Source organism: Panulirus ornatus, chromosome 71 (assembly GCF_036320965.1).
Source record: "Panulirus ornatus isolate Po-2019 chromosome 71, ASM3632096v1, whole genome shotgun sequence".
Taxonomy (NCBI): Eukaryota; Metazoa; Arthropoda; class Malacostraca; order Decapoda; family Palinuridae; genus Panulirus; species Panulirus ornatus.
Window position 1 is genome coordinate 2040067 of NC_092294.1, and position 17931 is coordinate 2057997.

At 40.6% G+C, this 17931-nt stretch overlaps 1 protein-coding gene across 5 annotated transcripts in view; it reads right to left on the reverse strand.

Moving 5' to 3' along the window:
- Positions 1–5412: 5412 nt before the first annotated feature.
- Positions 5413–17931, reverse strand: part of LOC139747993 (uncharacterized) — a 585795-nt gene continuing 573276 nt past the window's right edge. For all 5 annotated transcript variants that reach the window (XM_071660527.1, XM_071660528.1, XM_071660529.1 and 2 more), the window contains 3 exons: positions 14229–14488; positions 9190–9289; positions 5413–7456 (listed from right to left, as the gene is read on the reverse strand). In XM_071660527.1, coding sequence (XP_071516628.1) covers positions 7194–7456; positions 9190–9289; positions 14229–14488 — 623 coding nt within the window. In that variant the 3' untranslated portion in view covers positions 5413–7193. The remainder of the gene's footprint in view (positions 7457–9189; positions 9290–14228; positions 14489–17931) is intronic.

A 17931-nucleotide genomic window follows, 5' to 3' on the forward strand; every position in this document is an offset into this window, starting at 1 on the left:
TGTGCTGGAAATGAGATGTTTGAGGACAATGTGTGGTGTGAGGTGGTTTGATCGAGTAAGTAACGCAAGGGTAAGAGAGATGTGTGGAAATAAAAAGAGCGTGGTTGAGAGAGCAGAAGAGGGTGTTTTGAAATGGTTTGGGCACATGGAGAGAATGAGTGAGGAGAGATTGACCAAGAGGATATATGTGTCGGAGGTGGAGGGAACGAGGAGAAGAGGGAGACCAAATTGGAGGTGGAAAGATGGAGTGAAAAAGATTTTGTGTGATCGGGGCCTGAACATGCAGGAGGGTGAAAGGAGGGCAAGGAATAGAGTGAATTGGAGTCATGTGGTATACAGGGGTTGACGTGCTGTCAGTGGAGTGAAGCAAGGCATGTGAAGCGTCTGGGGTAAACCATGGAAAGCTGTGTAGGTATGTATATTTGTGTGTGTGGACGTGTGTATGTACATGTGTATGGGGGGGGGGTTGGGCCATTTCTTTCGTCTGTTTCCTTGCGCTACCTCGCAAACGCGGGAGACAGCGACAAAGTATAAAAAAAAAAAAAAAAAAAAAAAAAAAAAAAAATATATATATATATATATATATATGAATGCAAAAAATCATAATAAACATGTGACTTCATATATACAGAATCACCACTTGGAAAAGGAAACAAGAGTCCTAATCATATTCATGTATTACCAAATCTTCAGAAACTAGTTACCGAATTTGTAATTAATTCTTTGAGGATGTGGTAATACATGAAAACTTTCAGGATCCTCGTGTTTCCTTTTATTGGTAGTGGTTCTGTATATATATATATATATATATATATATATATATATATATATATATATATATATATATATATATATATATATATATATATATATCCCTGGGGATAAGGGAGAAAGAATACTTCCCACGCATTCCTCACGTGTCGTAGTAGACGACTAAAGGGGACGGGAGCGGGGGTCTAGAAACCCTCCCCTCCTTGTATCTTAACTTTCTAAAAAGGTTAACAGAAGAAGGAGTCACGCGGGGAGTGCTCATCCTCCTCGAAGGCTCAGATTGGGGTGTCTAAACGTGTGTGGCTGTAACCAAGATGAGAAAAAAGGAGAGATAGGTAGTATGTTTGAGGAAGGAACCTGGATGTTTTGGCTCTGAGTGAAACGAAGCTCAAGGGTAAAGGGGAAGAGCGGTTTGGGAATGTTTTGGGAGTAAAGTCAGGGGTTGGTGAGAGGAAAAGAGCAAGGGAAGGAGTAGCACTACTCCTGAAACAGGAGTGGTGGGAGTATGTGATAGAGTGTAAGAAAGTAAACTCTAGATTGATATGGATAAAACTGAAAGTGGATCGAGAGAGATGGGTAATTATTGGTGCCTATGCACCTGGGCATGAGAAGAAAGATCATGAGAGGCAAGTGTTTTGGGAGCAGCTGAGTGAGTGTGTTAGTAGTTTTGATGCACGAGACCAGGTTAGAGTATTGGGTGATTTGAATGCAAAGGTGAGGAATGTGGCAGTTGAGGGAATAATTGGTGTACATGGGGTGTTCAGTGTTGTAAATGGAAATGGTGAAGAGCTTGTAGATTTGTGTGCTGAAAAAGGACTGGTGATTGGGAATACTTGGTTTAAAAAGAGAGATATACATAAGTATACGTATGTAAGTAGGAGAGATGGCCAGAGAGCGTTATTCATTACGTGTTAATATGATAGGAGCGCGAAAGAGAATCTTTTGGACGTTAATGTGCTGAGAGGTGCAACTGGAGGGATGTCTGACCATTATCTTGTGGAGGTAAAGGTGAAGATTTGTAAAGGTTTTCAGAAAAGAAGAGAGAATGTTTGTGTGAAGAGAGTAGTGAGCGTAAGTACCAGGAGAGACCGAGTGCAGAATAGAAAAACGTGAGAGCAAAGGACGTAAGGGGAGTGGGGGAGGAATGGGATGTATTTAGGGAAGCAGTGATGGCTTGCGCAAAAGATGCTTGTGGCATGAGAAGCGTGGGCGGTGGGCAGCTTAGAGAGTGTAGTGAGTGATGGGATGAAGAACTAAGATTATTAGTGAAAGAGAAGAGAGGCATTTGTGCGTTTTTTGCAGGAAAATAGTGCAAATGACTGGGAGATGCATAAAAGAAAGAGGCAGGAGGTTAAGAGAAAGGTGCAAGAGGTGAAAAAGAGGGCAAATGAGAGTTTTGGTAATAGAGTATCATTGAAATTAAGGGGGAATAAAAAGATGTTTTGAAAGGAGGTAAATAAAGTAAGACAAGAGAACAAATGGTAACATCGGTGAAGGGGGCTAATGGGGAGGTGATAACAAGTAGTGGTGATGTGAGGAGATGGAACGAGTATTTTGAAGGTTTGTTGAATGTGTCAGATGATAGAGTGGCAGATATAGGGTGTTTTGGTCGAGGTGGTGTGCGAAGTGAGAGGGTTAGGGAGAATGATTTGGTAAACAGAGAAGAGGTAGTAAAAGCTTTGTGGAATATGAAAGCTGGCAAGGCAGCGGGTTTGGATGGTATTGCAGTGGAATTTACTAAAAAAGGGGGTGATTGTGTTGTTGACTGGTTGGTAAGGATATCTAATTTATGTGTGACTAGTGGTGAGGCGCCCGAGGATTGGCGGAATGCATGCATAGTGCCATTGTACAAAGGCAAAGGGGATAAAGGAGAGCGCTCAAATTGCAGAGGTATAAGTTTGTTGAGTATTCCTGGGAAATTATATGGGAGGGTATTGATTGAGAGGGTAAAGGCATGTACAGAGCATCAGATTGGGGAAGAGCAGTGTGGTTTCTGAAGTGGTAGAGGATGTGTGGATCAGGTGTTTGCTTTGAAGAATGTATGTGAGAAATACTTAGAAAAGCAAATGGATTTGTATGTAGCATTTATGGATCTGGAGAAGGCATATGATAGAGTTGATAGAGATGCTCTGTGGAAGGTATCAAAAATATATGGTATGGGAGGAAAGCTGTTAGAAGCAAAGTTTATATCGAGGATGTAAGGCATGTGTACGAGTAGGAAGAGAGGAAAGTGATTGGTTCTCAGTGAATGTCGGTCTACGGCAGGGGTGCGTGATGTCTCCATGGTTAATTTGTTTATGGATGGGGTTGTTAGGGAGGTGAATACAAGAGTTTTGGAAGGAGGGGCAAGTATGCAGTCTGTTGTGGATGAGTGAGCTTGGGAAGTGAGTCAGTTGTTGTTCGCGGATGATACAGCGCTGGTGGCTGATTCGGGCGAGAAACTGCAGAAGCTGGTGACTGAGTTTAGTAAAGAGTGTGAAAGAAGGTAGCTGAGAGTAAATGTGAGTAAAAGCAAGGATATTAGGTACAGTAGGGTTGAAGGACAAGTCAATTGGGAGGTAAGTGTGAATGAAGAAAAACTGGAGGAAGTGAAGTGTTTTAGATATCTGGGAGTGGATTTGGCAGCGGATGGAACCATGTATATATATGTATATATATGTATATGTCTGTGGATGTATATATACGCTGAAATGTATAGGTATGCATATGTGCGTGTGCGGACGTGTATGTATATACATGTGTATGTGGGTGGATGGGGCCATTCTTTAGTCTGTTTCCTTGCGCTACCTCGCTAACGCGGTAGACAGCGACAAAGCATAATAAAAAAATAATAATAATATATATATATATATATATATATATATATATATATATATATATATATATATATATATATATATATATATATATACATATATATATATATATATATATGATATCAGATCTATCAAAAATAATAAACTCATATTCATTATGTTGGTATCAAACTGGAAATATGTAATTCAAAAGATATTTCACCTCTTCCGGGCATTTGCTGATGGAAAGGCTTCATGACAGTTCTTAAACAAGATGATGCCTATGAAAAGTGATTTGAGAGTATTAATGGTTTATATATATATATATATATATATATATATATATATATATATATATATATATATATATATATATATATATATATATATATATGTATAATGTATCAGTTCTGTGACCTTTACAAAACGTAGAAAAGAAAATGTCTGCAAATGTGACTCTAAAGAATAAAACCATATATATATATATATATATATATATATATATATATATATATGTATTGTTAGACTGATAAACAAATAGATGGTTGTAAATAGAGCTGTAACAGAGTGGAAAATTTATAGACCCATATATAGGAAGGCAAAAAAATGAGAGAGAGAGAGAGAGAGAGAGAGAGAGAGAGAGAGAGAGAGAGAGAGAGAGAGAGAGAGAGAGAGAGAGAGAGAGAGAGAGAGAGAGAGAAATGGATAGAATGGTAAAAATCACCTCGTGATAATATAATCTTTTCTACACAAAATATCAATATCTTTACACACACAAACACATTCTTAATTGTAAATAGAAATATGAGTATAAATGTGCATATATATATATATATATATATATATATATATATATATATATATATATATATATATATATATATATATATAGTTAGGGATGTTTCCTCTCTGTTTAACAGGAGATAATCAATAATTCATAACTTGACAGTAAGTAGCACTAGGATAAAAATCATTTGGAACAATTCTCAGGTTTTATTACACATGAACAGTGGGGGAGTTGGTTGTGCTATTAAAAAGGATGAATGAATCTTGGTGATTATATGCTTGGGAGATGTGTTTGTGAGTTTCGTTTTACTGCAAATAGACACACTCGACGTCAGCCACTTCCTGTGGGTCCATCACTGGGATGTGGGGCTCGAACCCGTGTCTTTCTCTAACACAGTGTCCTCAGTCATCGTTATACCACTCTCCGTATCCACCCATTGCCAGTTATCGCCACTTATCTTTTATATTGACACTGGAAATTTCCTGTGTGGCAGTTGGACTTTCGTGTAAGCAATGTCATCATCTCACTTCCTGGTTCTGTCATACGACTCAGTTATCATTGTGACATGAGAAACTGGTAACTGTCCTCTACGATTCAGGAACTCTTGTCATTATGTATATATAAAAGTTTTCAGTGAAAATACACTCACTCACATGCAATGAGCTGAACACTGTCTAGCGGTTTGTCTGACTATATGCTTCTGTTATCTGTAAACCTTCTATATACTTTACTTCAACCCTGAGAGATATGTTGGTGTATGAAGTTGTTTCTATTTGTGTTACTGACAAAATAAAGGAGCATGTTTGGATTTACATAATGACCTGACTTAAACAATTATTTTCCTGTCATTCTCTAAACATTGTGTGGTGTGTGTGTGTGTATATATATATATATATATATATATATATATATATATATATATATATATATATATATATATATATATATACATATATATATATATATATATATATATATATATATATATATATATATATATATATATATATATATATATATATATATATATATATATGTATATATATATATATATATATATATATATATGGTGTTTGATACTGATTCTTACCTGATACTGAGAACAAAATGACACAGTATAAATCTCTGACATATAAATCATCACACAGTATGATCCTCTGTCATATAAATCATTACACACTATGATCCTTTGTCATATAAATCAGTAATGTTTCGTGAGAGATGTGACTGGCTCTTGGTACAGGAGCGTTTCCTTCATGTTTACCACAGTCTAGTGTCAGCAGTGATCTTTGTCTGCCACACCCACACTACATGGATCGCCTCACTGGTCCATGGGAACATACAGTGTGGTAATACATTAGCGGTGGTCTGTAGACGCCTGGAAGTTCTCAATGAGACTAACGTTTGCTTGTGGTGGTCAGCGGCGTGGGATGAACTGCTCAACTTTGCCTTATCGCCGGTAGGACACCACCAGCAGGGCATGTGACTCTTGCCTCAGACCTCCGACAGCCAGCCACTGGTCTGAAGACGACCGCTTGCCCCACACACTCACGATTCACAGGTTACGCCTGACTCTACGAACATTTGGAAAGTCGTCTCCGTTATCGTCTCGACAGCCGCCTGCTTCTGTACTTACTTAATTTTCCAAATCTACTACGGTAATTGGCCTCTTGAATTCCTGAGTGACGTCAATATTCAAAATGCATTATATCTTGCAAGCCAAAAGAACTCTCAGCTAATTTCACATAACCACACGGTATCATTCTCAAAACAGATCGCTACGTCTCAGAACACAGTATCAGGATTTTCTTTCACCGATTTTAAAATCAACAGCACAATATAACACAAATTAATCACAGCATAGTACTTTGTAATAATGAAAAGTGTTGATACACCCTGACTATAATATGCAAAATATCCTACAATCACTTAATATGTTGTCTTATGTGTACATAATATTCAGTAGAACTTAAGTTTAGGTCTTTCAGGAAAATAAACGAGACTTTCACATTGCATTTTGTGGATCAAGGAGGCCAAGCAATGTCGTATAGAAACAGTGTGGACAACGCTGTTCCTGGATGTCAGTCATACCTCGGATATACCTCAGTATATCCATGTATATGTGGGAGTAGAGTCACTGTAAGTGCTTACGATTCAGTGAAAGTAGAGACTTATATGGTCATAATCCTTGTGATTCAGCCGATCCTTCGTCAGCTACTGATTTCAGAGTCGACGAAGTTCTTCAGTAATTATTGGTTCCTGTGGCCCACAGCCTCTACTGTGCTTCGTATTCCAAGCCATCCCTCATCAGTTCTTGGTCCCCTTTTGGTCCAGACGAACCTTCAAAAGCTAATGATATCCTATTATCCTGGCTGTTCTCCCGCACTCATTGATTGCTATGGTCAAGAAATTCCCTCATGAGATTCTGTTATCCTGCAATCATGGCCAGTCTTTAATAACTTCTGGTCCATATTCGACAGCCAGTGATCTCGGGGTTTCAATTGACATTTACCATCCAATCGTCACTGTCTTTCCAGCTAAGACTGCGCGTCCTTTGCCAAGCATCAGCCACTCGTCACTGTGGCTAAGGGCGAACTTGAGGACCCAGATCATTTCTGTAGTCTACTCCCGCTCTTAGCTGCCACTGGTTGCTGTGTACCACACCTGCCATCAGCAGCCAGTGATCTCTGTCGGGCACAGAATTCTTCAGCACTGACAGGTTCCTGCGGTCCAGGCAGGCCATGAGCGTCCAGTGTTCCCTGTGGTACTACGCTCCATCCATCAGGAACCACGAGAAACTGTGATTCAACCACACTGGTCTCTGTGGTTCGAGGTGAAGCTCACAACACACTAACACCTTCATTTCCTCGCGAAGACTGTGGACCGCGGTCCTTAGCGACATTCTCAGGAACTAAAGTCACTTGCAGAAGAGGAGATGAGGAGGTAGCCGGTGTGTTTATCAGACCTGGAGTTCCCATTAGGCCTGACACGCCACCCATGACCCCGCTACCCACCGTTGGCACGCTGCTCATCCCGCCCACATGAACGCCGGTGCGGAAGCTGGAGCACGACGTACTCAGCGAAGATCCCAAGGGACGCATACCTGGGAACAGAGAATATATCAACAACGTGTTCCTGTTAGCGTAGCTGTACACTTCAACGCAAGGCGACCGCACTAGATGTTTGATTCCCGTACAACGGAGAGTCAGACATTCATGATGCTTAAAACTTTTGGTGTTGATGAGAGTTAATATTTCGTTGTATACGACACAGAGAAAGAGCGATCTGTCGCATGCAGAAAAACATGTTCTTGTGAGATTAGGCGATGACCCAACGCAGGAAGACACTTAGTGATAATCTTAATCAAGGAAATGAAAACTAAGCCCAGGAATGATAGCTACAGGTCCAAACATGACAACTTATTATGGGAATGACAGCTAAACACCTGAATCGCAAACATTTACAGAGCTACAGTAAAACAGCCTCTCATAGTAGTTCTAAGTACATAACACAGCACTGACACGAGTGAAAAGTAGCCAAGAATTTTCTTTTTCACAAAATGTATTTCATTTGCATAGCTCGTTAAATTCAATATATGTACAGAGATGTAACAGCTTAATCAGACTAGATCGTCTACCTGCAAATCCTTTAGAGAAATCCTATACCCTTAAGAGGCAATTCATTACCAGTCCTAAATAACCAGGAGAGACGCAGCCAGCAGCTGGTGGACCCATCACAGTCAAGTAACGCAAACTGAGCCACAGAACACGATGATAAATAACAAGACGGATTGCCGTGGAGATGGACATGGATTTGGTTCGCGAAAATGAAATACCATTACAGCAGCTACAGCCAACGCGTCGACAAGAAGAGGGAAAGTAGAGGAAGTGAATGAAATAATGACAGAAAGGAACTTGAACATACTGGGACTTTTCGAGACGAGAAAGATGAATGAAGGGTAAAGAATACTGCTTGAAGACTGATGTTTCCGTCATTACTACAGTATAAACATATCACCGTGAAAAACACTTAATACATCACACTCGATACTCGACTTCCAGCAAGAATATATCTAATAATATTTCCAACTTTTCTGTTCACAATAACAGAAAATGGCACGAGGTAAAATCATGCCCTAGTTGTGGCCAACTTGGATCAAAGGGAGAGTGAAAAGTGCGAGATCCTTAAGTACGTCGGTGGAAAAGTTACAGAAAAATAGGAAGACGGAAAGTGGAAGAAAACTCCAAAGCTTCGCTGTTTGAAAGGGGGAAAGAGAGGTTCTCATAACGGTTAATCCTCATGTGGCTGCTCTCTACACAGAAACTAGAGGAAGCAGGAGCATGTTCAGACATCAATAGCTGGAATACAAGCACACAAGACTCGTCACGTTAGCAGAGGCCGATACAATCCTTGCAGAACAGAGAGCGAGAGAGGACATAAACCTCAAGCAGGACATGAATGGATGGTTTAAAGATGATAACACGAGAGGTAATGATGAGCAAGACTTCCGATTCCATTCTGGCTAATCTTACACCTTAAATATAAGCTTACTTTATCTCTAAATATAAACGATATTATATCTACGTAACTACTGATTCATACACACACACACACACACACACACACACACACACACACACACTCACACGTATACACAAGAGGTTTGAAGACGGGGAAATCAAGACTGTAAACATTCTCCTCGAAATACACAAGACAGTATTACGATAGAGCAAAGAATCAGTACTTAAATGCACAGAAACACACACACACACACACACACACACACACACACACACACACACACACACACACACATTTATACAGTAAGCAACCCACCTTCCAGGACGACGTGCCTGCCTGGGTCCTCCCCCAGCTGCTGCACCCCCAGGATGGGCAGGGTCGTGTTTCCTCCGCGGAAGCTCTCGAGCATCTCCCCCTGCAGGAGGACGTAGGTAAGATCACCTCTGAAGTGCTCAGCCTAATTCATGCGCAGGTACGAGACGTGAGTTGGCCAAGGAGTAGTCAAAGTGAGTCAGGGAATGAGAGTTTGAATATGGGAATACACGACCTGAATCATGAAAACAGTTGTCTGATTCGAACTAAAGTGAATCACTGTTATGAAAATTCGGTTCGAGGATTAATACTACTAAATGCTAGGGCTTGAGGCAGTCATGGCGTACCCATTTATGGTACAGAACCAGAGTAATTGCAAACATATATCATTGCTGGTGCATTTAATATTCAGCCTAGAATATAGAGCACTATTCGTTCATGGATTAGATTAGAAGATATACAGAATATACATGTTATACAATGCACAATATGGGCTATTCAGTAGAGATCGTTTACAGAGCAATGCAAAGTAATATTAACTACATTATCGATGGAAAATATAATGAATTATCCATATCAGTAATAGAATATGCAAATCTATGTTATGCATAAACCCTTAACACTCAGTAAGCTTCAGTCAGAAAGTATACATCATACATCAGTATGCAGTAAGTGTTTATGAAGGAGTACACAGTCTGCATAACACAGTGTGTGTGCTCCCTGAAGCACACACACTGTGTTAGGATCAAGGAGACATATATCAAGGCAGATGAACGCGAGATGAAATCCTGCAACAGAGACAGACAGATGTACTGCAAGGTTTGTGCTTGGGTTATTCCAGTTGAAGGTGGAAGCATTTTGTTTACTACTGTAGTGATAATATTTGGTCTCATATAAGAAATCGACCAACAATGCTAAGTGAGAGAGCAGGAAGAGATTATATCAATGTGGAATTCCACCATATATTTCGATATACTAAGCATAAGTTGAGGGTACTTGTGACTGATCTATGAGGCTGTATGTACCCGATCCACCTCATAAAAGCAGGTATTAGAGTTAATGATAGATAGTTAGTTGACGTTTTCTGAGAGTATAAAGCAAAGACGAATTTTTTAAGTCGATAACTGATCAAGCATAATTGGAAAACTGAAGTCTAAGGATCGATGAGAAAGTTTCAGAAAGGTTATGGGATAAGGGCCATGTTAGAAATACAAAGTTCTACTGATGGTAATAAGGCCCCGAGAATCTGTTCCGAAGCATAAGAGACAAGAACGCTCGAGATGCTGTTCTGAAGCATGAGAGACGAATAATAATGCCAATAATAATGCCAAGAAAACTGGAATGAAAACATTATCGAGAAAGATCATGAAGATACACCTATGCAAATATCCCGTGATTGTGACTAGAGGTAAAGATTTTGAGAGTTGAATCATTTGGGAGAAGAGTCTTGGAGAGCTCTTTGGGGTGTGGTGAAAAAAGAAAGCTATGAAAAGAGTAGGAAAGGAGGAGGGTAATAGGTCCTGGAAGGCAAAACCCAAATGCAAGTGGAGAGCTTATCAAGATTACGCTAACCGACAGAGAAGACGTCACAACCAAACCATGATACCATTTCAGATAAGTTAAACTGGAATGGAAGTTAACAATAACCAACTGGGTGAACAAGCTTCATAACAAGCCACGTGGCGATGTATGATGAACACCATGGTAATGTGTAAAGTTGAAAATTCCAGGTATGTAACGAGATAAGTTTTTGAAGTAATAGGATCATAGACCAGATTAAAAACGATAAAACCTATTTCAGTAAAAAAGAAAAAGAGAAAAGGATGAAAATGGTGTCTAAAATACATGAAGCTAGTGGAAGAATACGTAAATAGATTATTACCAATAGAAATATATACATGTCAGAAGCCCTGATATTGTATGAAAGGTCTAGATCTATGAGTGTATATTCTTCTAAGAAAAAGTGGGAGTCTCACTGGCTGCCTCGATTCTTATGGGTAATTAGAGTTTAAAAAAATGTCCAAAGACACGGAGAACCTTTCAGTTCTTTACCCTCTGCTCAAGATGAGGACATGTATCAAGAGGTAATGAGGCTTTATTCACATCACATAATGTGAAATGATTCTCAGCTACAGACAGATAATGAATGACAGAACGATGACTAAAAATCTACAGATTTAGTACCTATTAACTCAAAAATCTGCCACAAACTAACCACATCCCTAAACAGGAGGGGTCATGAAAAATCTCCACAAGATCCATCCAGAAACAATTTCCTATCATCCTTCACCGCCACTGATACACTGAGACTTTAAATAAGTCTCCTGCTAAAGAGCCAGACGACATACTAAACTTCTACATAAAGCACTATGTCCTCTACACAAACCAGCCACTTACAGATACCTTTAACTACTCCTGTCAACACACTAGATAAGATATGGAATCTTGCTAACATTACACCAATCCTAAAACCCTGCAAACCACCCAACTCTCCCTCCTTCTACTGCTCAGTATCAAACTCTGTGGTAAAACTGATCTACAACAGAATCAAACAAAACATCCCAGTCTCACCCACACAACTCAGCCTCAGACCTAAGCACTCTTCCAACACACTAAGAACTGAGATCAAGCAACATATTCGAAATGGGTTCAACTTCCTTGTGACAATAGAAATCAACAAAGCATCTGACACATACCTACAAAAATACTTGACACGACCCTCCACAACAATGAAGAAAAGTGGTTGGTTAATTCTACAATTAATCTCCATGCCAGAGTCACTAATGATAGATTCACCTCACTTTATCATAAAGTTCCTCAAGGAGCAGTGCTTTCTCCAACTCTTTTCACTGTTTTCCTACACGATTTCATTACCTCAGCAAACCTTAACATGAAGGATGCTTCGTATGAAGACGACCTCACAATCAAACCACAACACCCTGAAACCACAGCAGCAACAACAACAAACATGTAAAACTGTTTTACACAACTGGAACAAAGGCTCACCTACAACAGAACGTTCGCCTCTTCAAAGAGGTCTTCCATCACTCTTTAAACACCAGACTGACATCAGTCCAACTTACATCCTCCAGTCACTTTGAATGGACAGTTTTGCCACTGAGAAAAAAATGAACCAGTCTAGGCATCACATACGACAACACATGACATTCACTAACATCAAAAAATCAACACAAAATTTTACACACATAGTAAACGCTCTCAAAGCATTAACTGGCACCAGATCTGGGCAAGATAAAGAATCCCTTAATATCCTCTACAAGCAATTCATCAACTCCACTTTAAACTAAGCTTCACCTACCTGGTCTCCCACCTTTTCAAAAGCAAATATAGAAAACTACACAAAGCAATACTTTCAGGACAATCACTGGCTAGATAACAACCACAAACATTCGACAAACTTACAAAGAAATAAAGAACCTCCCAGTACACTCTCACCTCATCATGCTTGGTACTCAGTTCTATGGAACAACACTAAGACCTCTCCCATGTAAACCACTCTATAACTAACTATAACTTACCAGAAATGAAAGCTTACTCCTGCCTCACACTCTCATAACCTCTACCCACAGATTCCACTCACCTCAAACACATATAACGAAGACAAAACACACATACACTATAATAATCCGACAAGCACTAAAAGACGACATCCCAACTCACAAAACATACACTCATCAGAAACCACACTCCCCAGGCAAACAAGAATCATTTTCTCCCGCTTACGCATTGGAAATCACCCATCACTACAACACCACAAAGACCGTTTCAACATATCCCAATACACTTGATGCCCACAATTCAACGACCATAAAGAAGACACTGAGCATTTACCACACAATTACTCTGCACTCTGCGCACATAGACGCACAGACATCGCAACAATTTATGACCTGTGGTCCAGATTGTTGTACGTGGCCATCTCCCTGGGCGCTGCAGGACTCTCACAAGAACCAAAGGGACACCTGAAGCAGGAAGGAAATTTACGGTATAATGTACTTCCTCTTGATTATACAACCTTAGCGAAAGTGTCTTCACTCGAACCTGGCCAGACAAACGTTACCCATTTCACACCGCGTTTTCTGTGACCAACGAGGTCTTCTGTTGACTGACGACCAAGAAGAGAAGAGTAACCCGTTGGCTTATTCCAAACCATGTCATTACATATTCTGTATTGAACTGATGACGCCAGAGTGCATTAAGTCGATTCAGAGCAAATACTTCAGTGGTTACTTCTCGCTGAGTGGTTGTGAGAGAAAGAGACGACGGGAACCATAGAAAACGTGGTCGGAGATGAATAACATTTGTCTGGTTCAACATTGTAACCATTCATATGATCCTGGGTTCGATCCCGAGCAGGGGGGGGGGGGGGGGGAAGAGCAATTCCATGGATGGGAGCAATGTAACCAAGTCCTATGAACAAAACATCAAGTTGTTTTGTGATGTAAGACCACTTCAAGTGAACACCAGGGAGATGCGACAGTGAAATGTGATGATCATAATGAGACAACAGGTTTCCAATACATCATCAAGTCTGATGCAAAGGGGAATGAACAAGACAGGTATATCGAGTGAGGTGAAGAACCATCATTACGAGTTAATGAGGTAGCATTGTGTCTTGGACGACCTACCGTTCCCATGGCTAATCCAAACTGAACCTGGCTGAATATAATATACGTTATATGTTCTTGGTTTGATACATCACATTTCCCAAAGTGACATAGATATATTTTACGAACTTTAAGACTGAAAGACGTTGTGTGTGATTAGATTACTGAAAAAGATCCACCTGGACAGAAAATTGACAGTGTTAGTCGTAACAAATACCAATTACTCCAGTCGGTACGAGGTGAGAGGCACGTCACACGGGCATCCAGCCACCACTCCCCTGCCTGGCTGACGGATGCCACTCACGGGTCCACTACGGATCCCTGACACCTATTACTCCGGGTGATGGACACCATTCACTGGCTAACGACAAGGTCCATGGCATCTACTGGCACCGTTGAACACACGACACTCACCTGTTTACTGCGTGTCCCCAGCAGTGAGTCTCTGGATGTGGTAGTGAGGAGGTCACCGTTGCAGGAGCCGAAGGTGCCATCGTCGACAGCCCTCACCATGCCCACTGCTCCGCCCGTGCCCACCACACGCGTGCCGCTGACAATAACTGGGCCCACACCGCCGCCTCCTGCCTCAGTGCCGCTCCCGCCACCTCCTGTAACGCTACCACCGCTGCTTACCGGCGTCGTCTCGCTCTTGTCCCCACCTTTCCTACAGGAACCTGCCGGGAAGATTGTTTCAAATGTTAACAAATGACCAGTTTTGTAGATGCAAATGAAAGAGTACTACTAAGCATATTGAATATGCTTAGTAGTGACTGTAAGGTATTGCAATTGAGTTTCTTAAGAAAAGGGTGACTGTGTTCTTGTTCACTGGTTAGTTGGGATTCTAACACGCTTCTTCCTATATCATATGTTCGAAAGACCTTCTTCCACAAGACATCATTAACAACGTTATCTTATGCTTTCTCCAGATCCATAAATCCACACACAGATCCTTCTGTTTCCCTAAGTATTTCTCACGTACAGTCTTCAAAACAAACATCTGAGCCACACATCCTCTACCATCTCTGAAACCAAGCTGTTCCTTCTTACTGTAATGCCCCGTACATATCTTCACCCTCTCTAATACAGCTATTACCTGCCAGGTACACTTAAAAAAACTGATACATCTGTAGTTTAAACTCAGTTTTGTCCCCCTTGCTTTTATACAATGGCACTATACAAACATTCCGCCAATCCTCAAGCATCTCACCATGATTCATACATACGCTGAAAGCCCTAACAAACCAGTCAACAATACAACCACCCCGTGCAAAACCATCCATTCTTCAGCTGTCATGTGTAATGCACCGAAACAACAGCTCCCTATCCACACCCAAGCCCCACAGAACTGGATGAAAACTTATCACTGTTTCTAAAAGCTTCTCTCTCTCTCTCTCTCTCTCTCTCTCTCTCTCTCTCTCTCTCTCTCTCTCTCTCTCTCTCTCTCTCTCTCTCTCTCTCTCTCTCTCTCATATATATACATACATACACACACACACACACACACACACACACACACACACACACACACACATATATATATATATATATATATATATATATATATATATATATATATATATATATATATATATATATATATATATATATATATATATAAGTTCTCACAACAGGGTAATACTACTACGTTTTTGTTCACAAAAGGTTCTTTATGTTGAATTTAATAAAAAAGTCTTTCTAGCAAAATTACAAACTGAATCGAAGAAATGTTGGGATATCATTATTTATAACCAAAGTCACAGATATTGCAGCGTTCATCATCAATGAATTCTGGACGACATATGCGAAATGCTCTAAGCGACACTGACAAAAACACAGTACGCAGTAATGGTGAATATATGAATAGACATTTATGGGTTTGCGATATATGCTAAATTTTAGGTTATTTTCATCCCTGTAAATATTACAGTCGAAGATGGCGAATGCATAGTCTGTCTCAGTCTTGAGAGGGAACTTTCCCGAGTCTACCAGACAATCTAGTCTTCAGCAATCATGATACGGTCAGGGAAAGTCTTATCAGAGACTATGTAACTTCTCAGAAGGGATGTGTGTACAACATCCCCTGTAAAGAGTGTGATCATTTTTACATTGGTTAAACTGATAAGGTTCTTAATATCATCGTTAAACTGCATATAAAGTTTTAGTTATGTTAAAGAATATTGCAATATTTGTTCACCTTACAGACTTTGGTCATCAAATTGACTGGAGCAGTGTTATCACATACAATAACGCAGTAACAGAAGGAAATACTGTTGAAACGTAGCTCATCAAACACGGAGACATCAATATGAATCAAAATGTAGGTTCATATACATTAGATAAGCTTATAGGGAAAAGAAAATTAAAATGTGTTTCCTAAAACACAGGTTAACCTGAGTTTGTAACATGAGGTGAGGTGAGGTGGTCGAGGGTGACCTGTGGCCTAATCCCTTCACCTGTTTCTTAATTCATTCGCTGGCCCCGCCCAGTGGCGGCTGGTGTATTATAATCTGGTTCTCTATTTGTACTCAGTTCTGAGGATGTAACAATACGGAAGGGTTGACACATCGTATTTTTCGTTTCCTTGTGGTTTGACCAGCAAATATGTATACATATAATATTTAAATATATATATATATATATATATATATATATATATATATATATATATATATATATATATATATATATATATATACACACACACACAATATGGTGTAAGGAAGGTTGATCGAGTAAGAAATGATAGAGTATGGAGGAAATGGGGATGTGGTAACAAGAAGAGTGTGATTGAAAGAGATGGTGTGCTGCAGTGGTTTGGACACTGGTGAGCGAGGAGAGGTTGACAGAAGATATACGAGTCAAAAATAGAGGGAACAATCATAATGGGGAGACCAAACTGGAGATGGAAGGATAGAGTGTAAAACGTTTTGAAAGTTTGGTGCCTGAACATGCAGTAGGGTGCAAGGAGTGCACGGGATAGAAGAAAATGGAACCATGCTGTGAAGTGCCGTCAATGGACTAAACCAGGGAATATGATGACCATGGGAAGATCACTTGGTCCTAGTTGTGCAAAGGAGGTTGTGGTCTTGGCGCAACACGCTTGACAGTTAGAGAATAGAAGGAAGCAAATGAGGCCAATCTCCCAGCTGTTCCTGAAGCTACCTCGTTAACATGGGAAGCGGCGAACAAATATGAAAGAAGAGAAATATATACGTTTACGTAATGTGTGTGTGTGTGTGTGTGTGTGTGTGTGTGTGTGTGTGTGTGTGTGTGTGTGTGTGTGTGTATGTGTGTGTTTACTATTTGTGTGTTACTGTGTTACTAGCAGAGAGAATTTTACATCCATGCTGCTCTATCTTTTAACCTTGTGTGTATGCATCATGCCTACACACACACACACATACACACACACCAGTCTAAGCCTGCCATCCAATAACCAACCAGCCCTAAAGAAAGTACTAATAGCTGGGATTAGCATTGGACCGATTTTCGCGACCAGGATGCGAACCCAGGCGTGTGAATCATGGTCAGCAACACTAAGCACTACAACGCACTATCACAACCTACACACACACGTATTGAAAAAGAAAACCGATACAGAGCCACATACATAACCACATGTACACAATCCATCACACTGGCTCACACTTGCCAACACTAGAATGACATTCAGTAGGAAATATGAGACGAATATTGTTGGTCACTAGGGATATAAAGCTCTATGTTGGTAGATGTTAGCATCGGAGCAGCACGTCAGGTACAGCACTGTGGCTTCAGGCTATAAAAGACACTTTACGACATGCAATGGATTAGTTATCTTGAGCCAGGCGTTGGTGTGGCACCACGCTACTGACGGACACGCTACCTCACACCCACAGAGGCCACACTACCCCAGCCAGACGATGGTGTGGCACCACGCTACTGACGGACACGCTACCTCACACCCACAGGGGCCACAGTACCCCAGCCAGACGATGGTGTGGCACCACGCTACTGACGGACACGCTACCTCACACCCACAGAGGCCACACTACCCCAGCCAGACGATGGTGTGGCACCACGCTACTGACGAACACGCTACCTCACACCCACAGGGGCCACAGTACCTCAGCCAGAA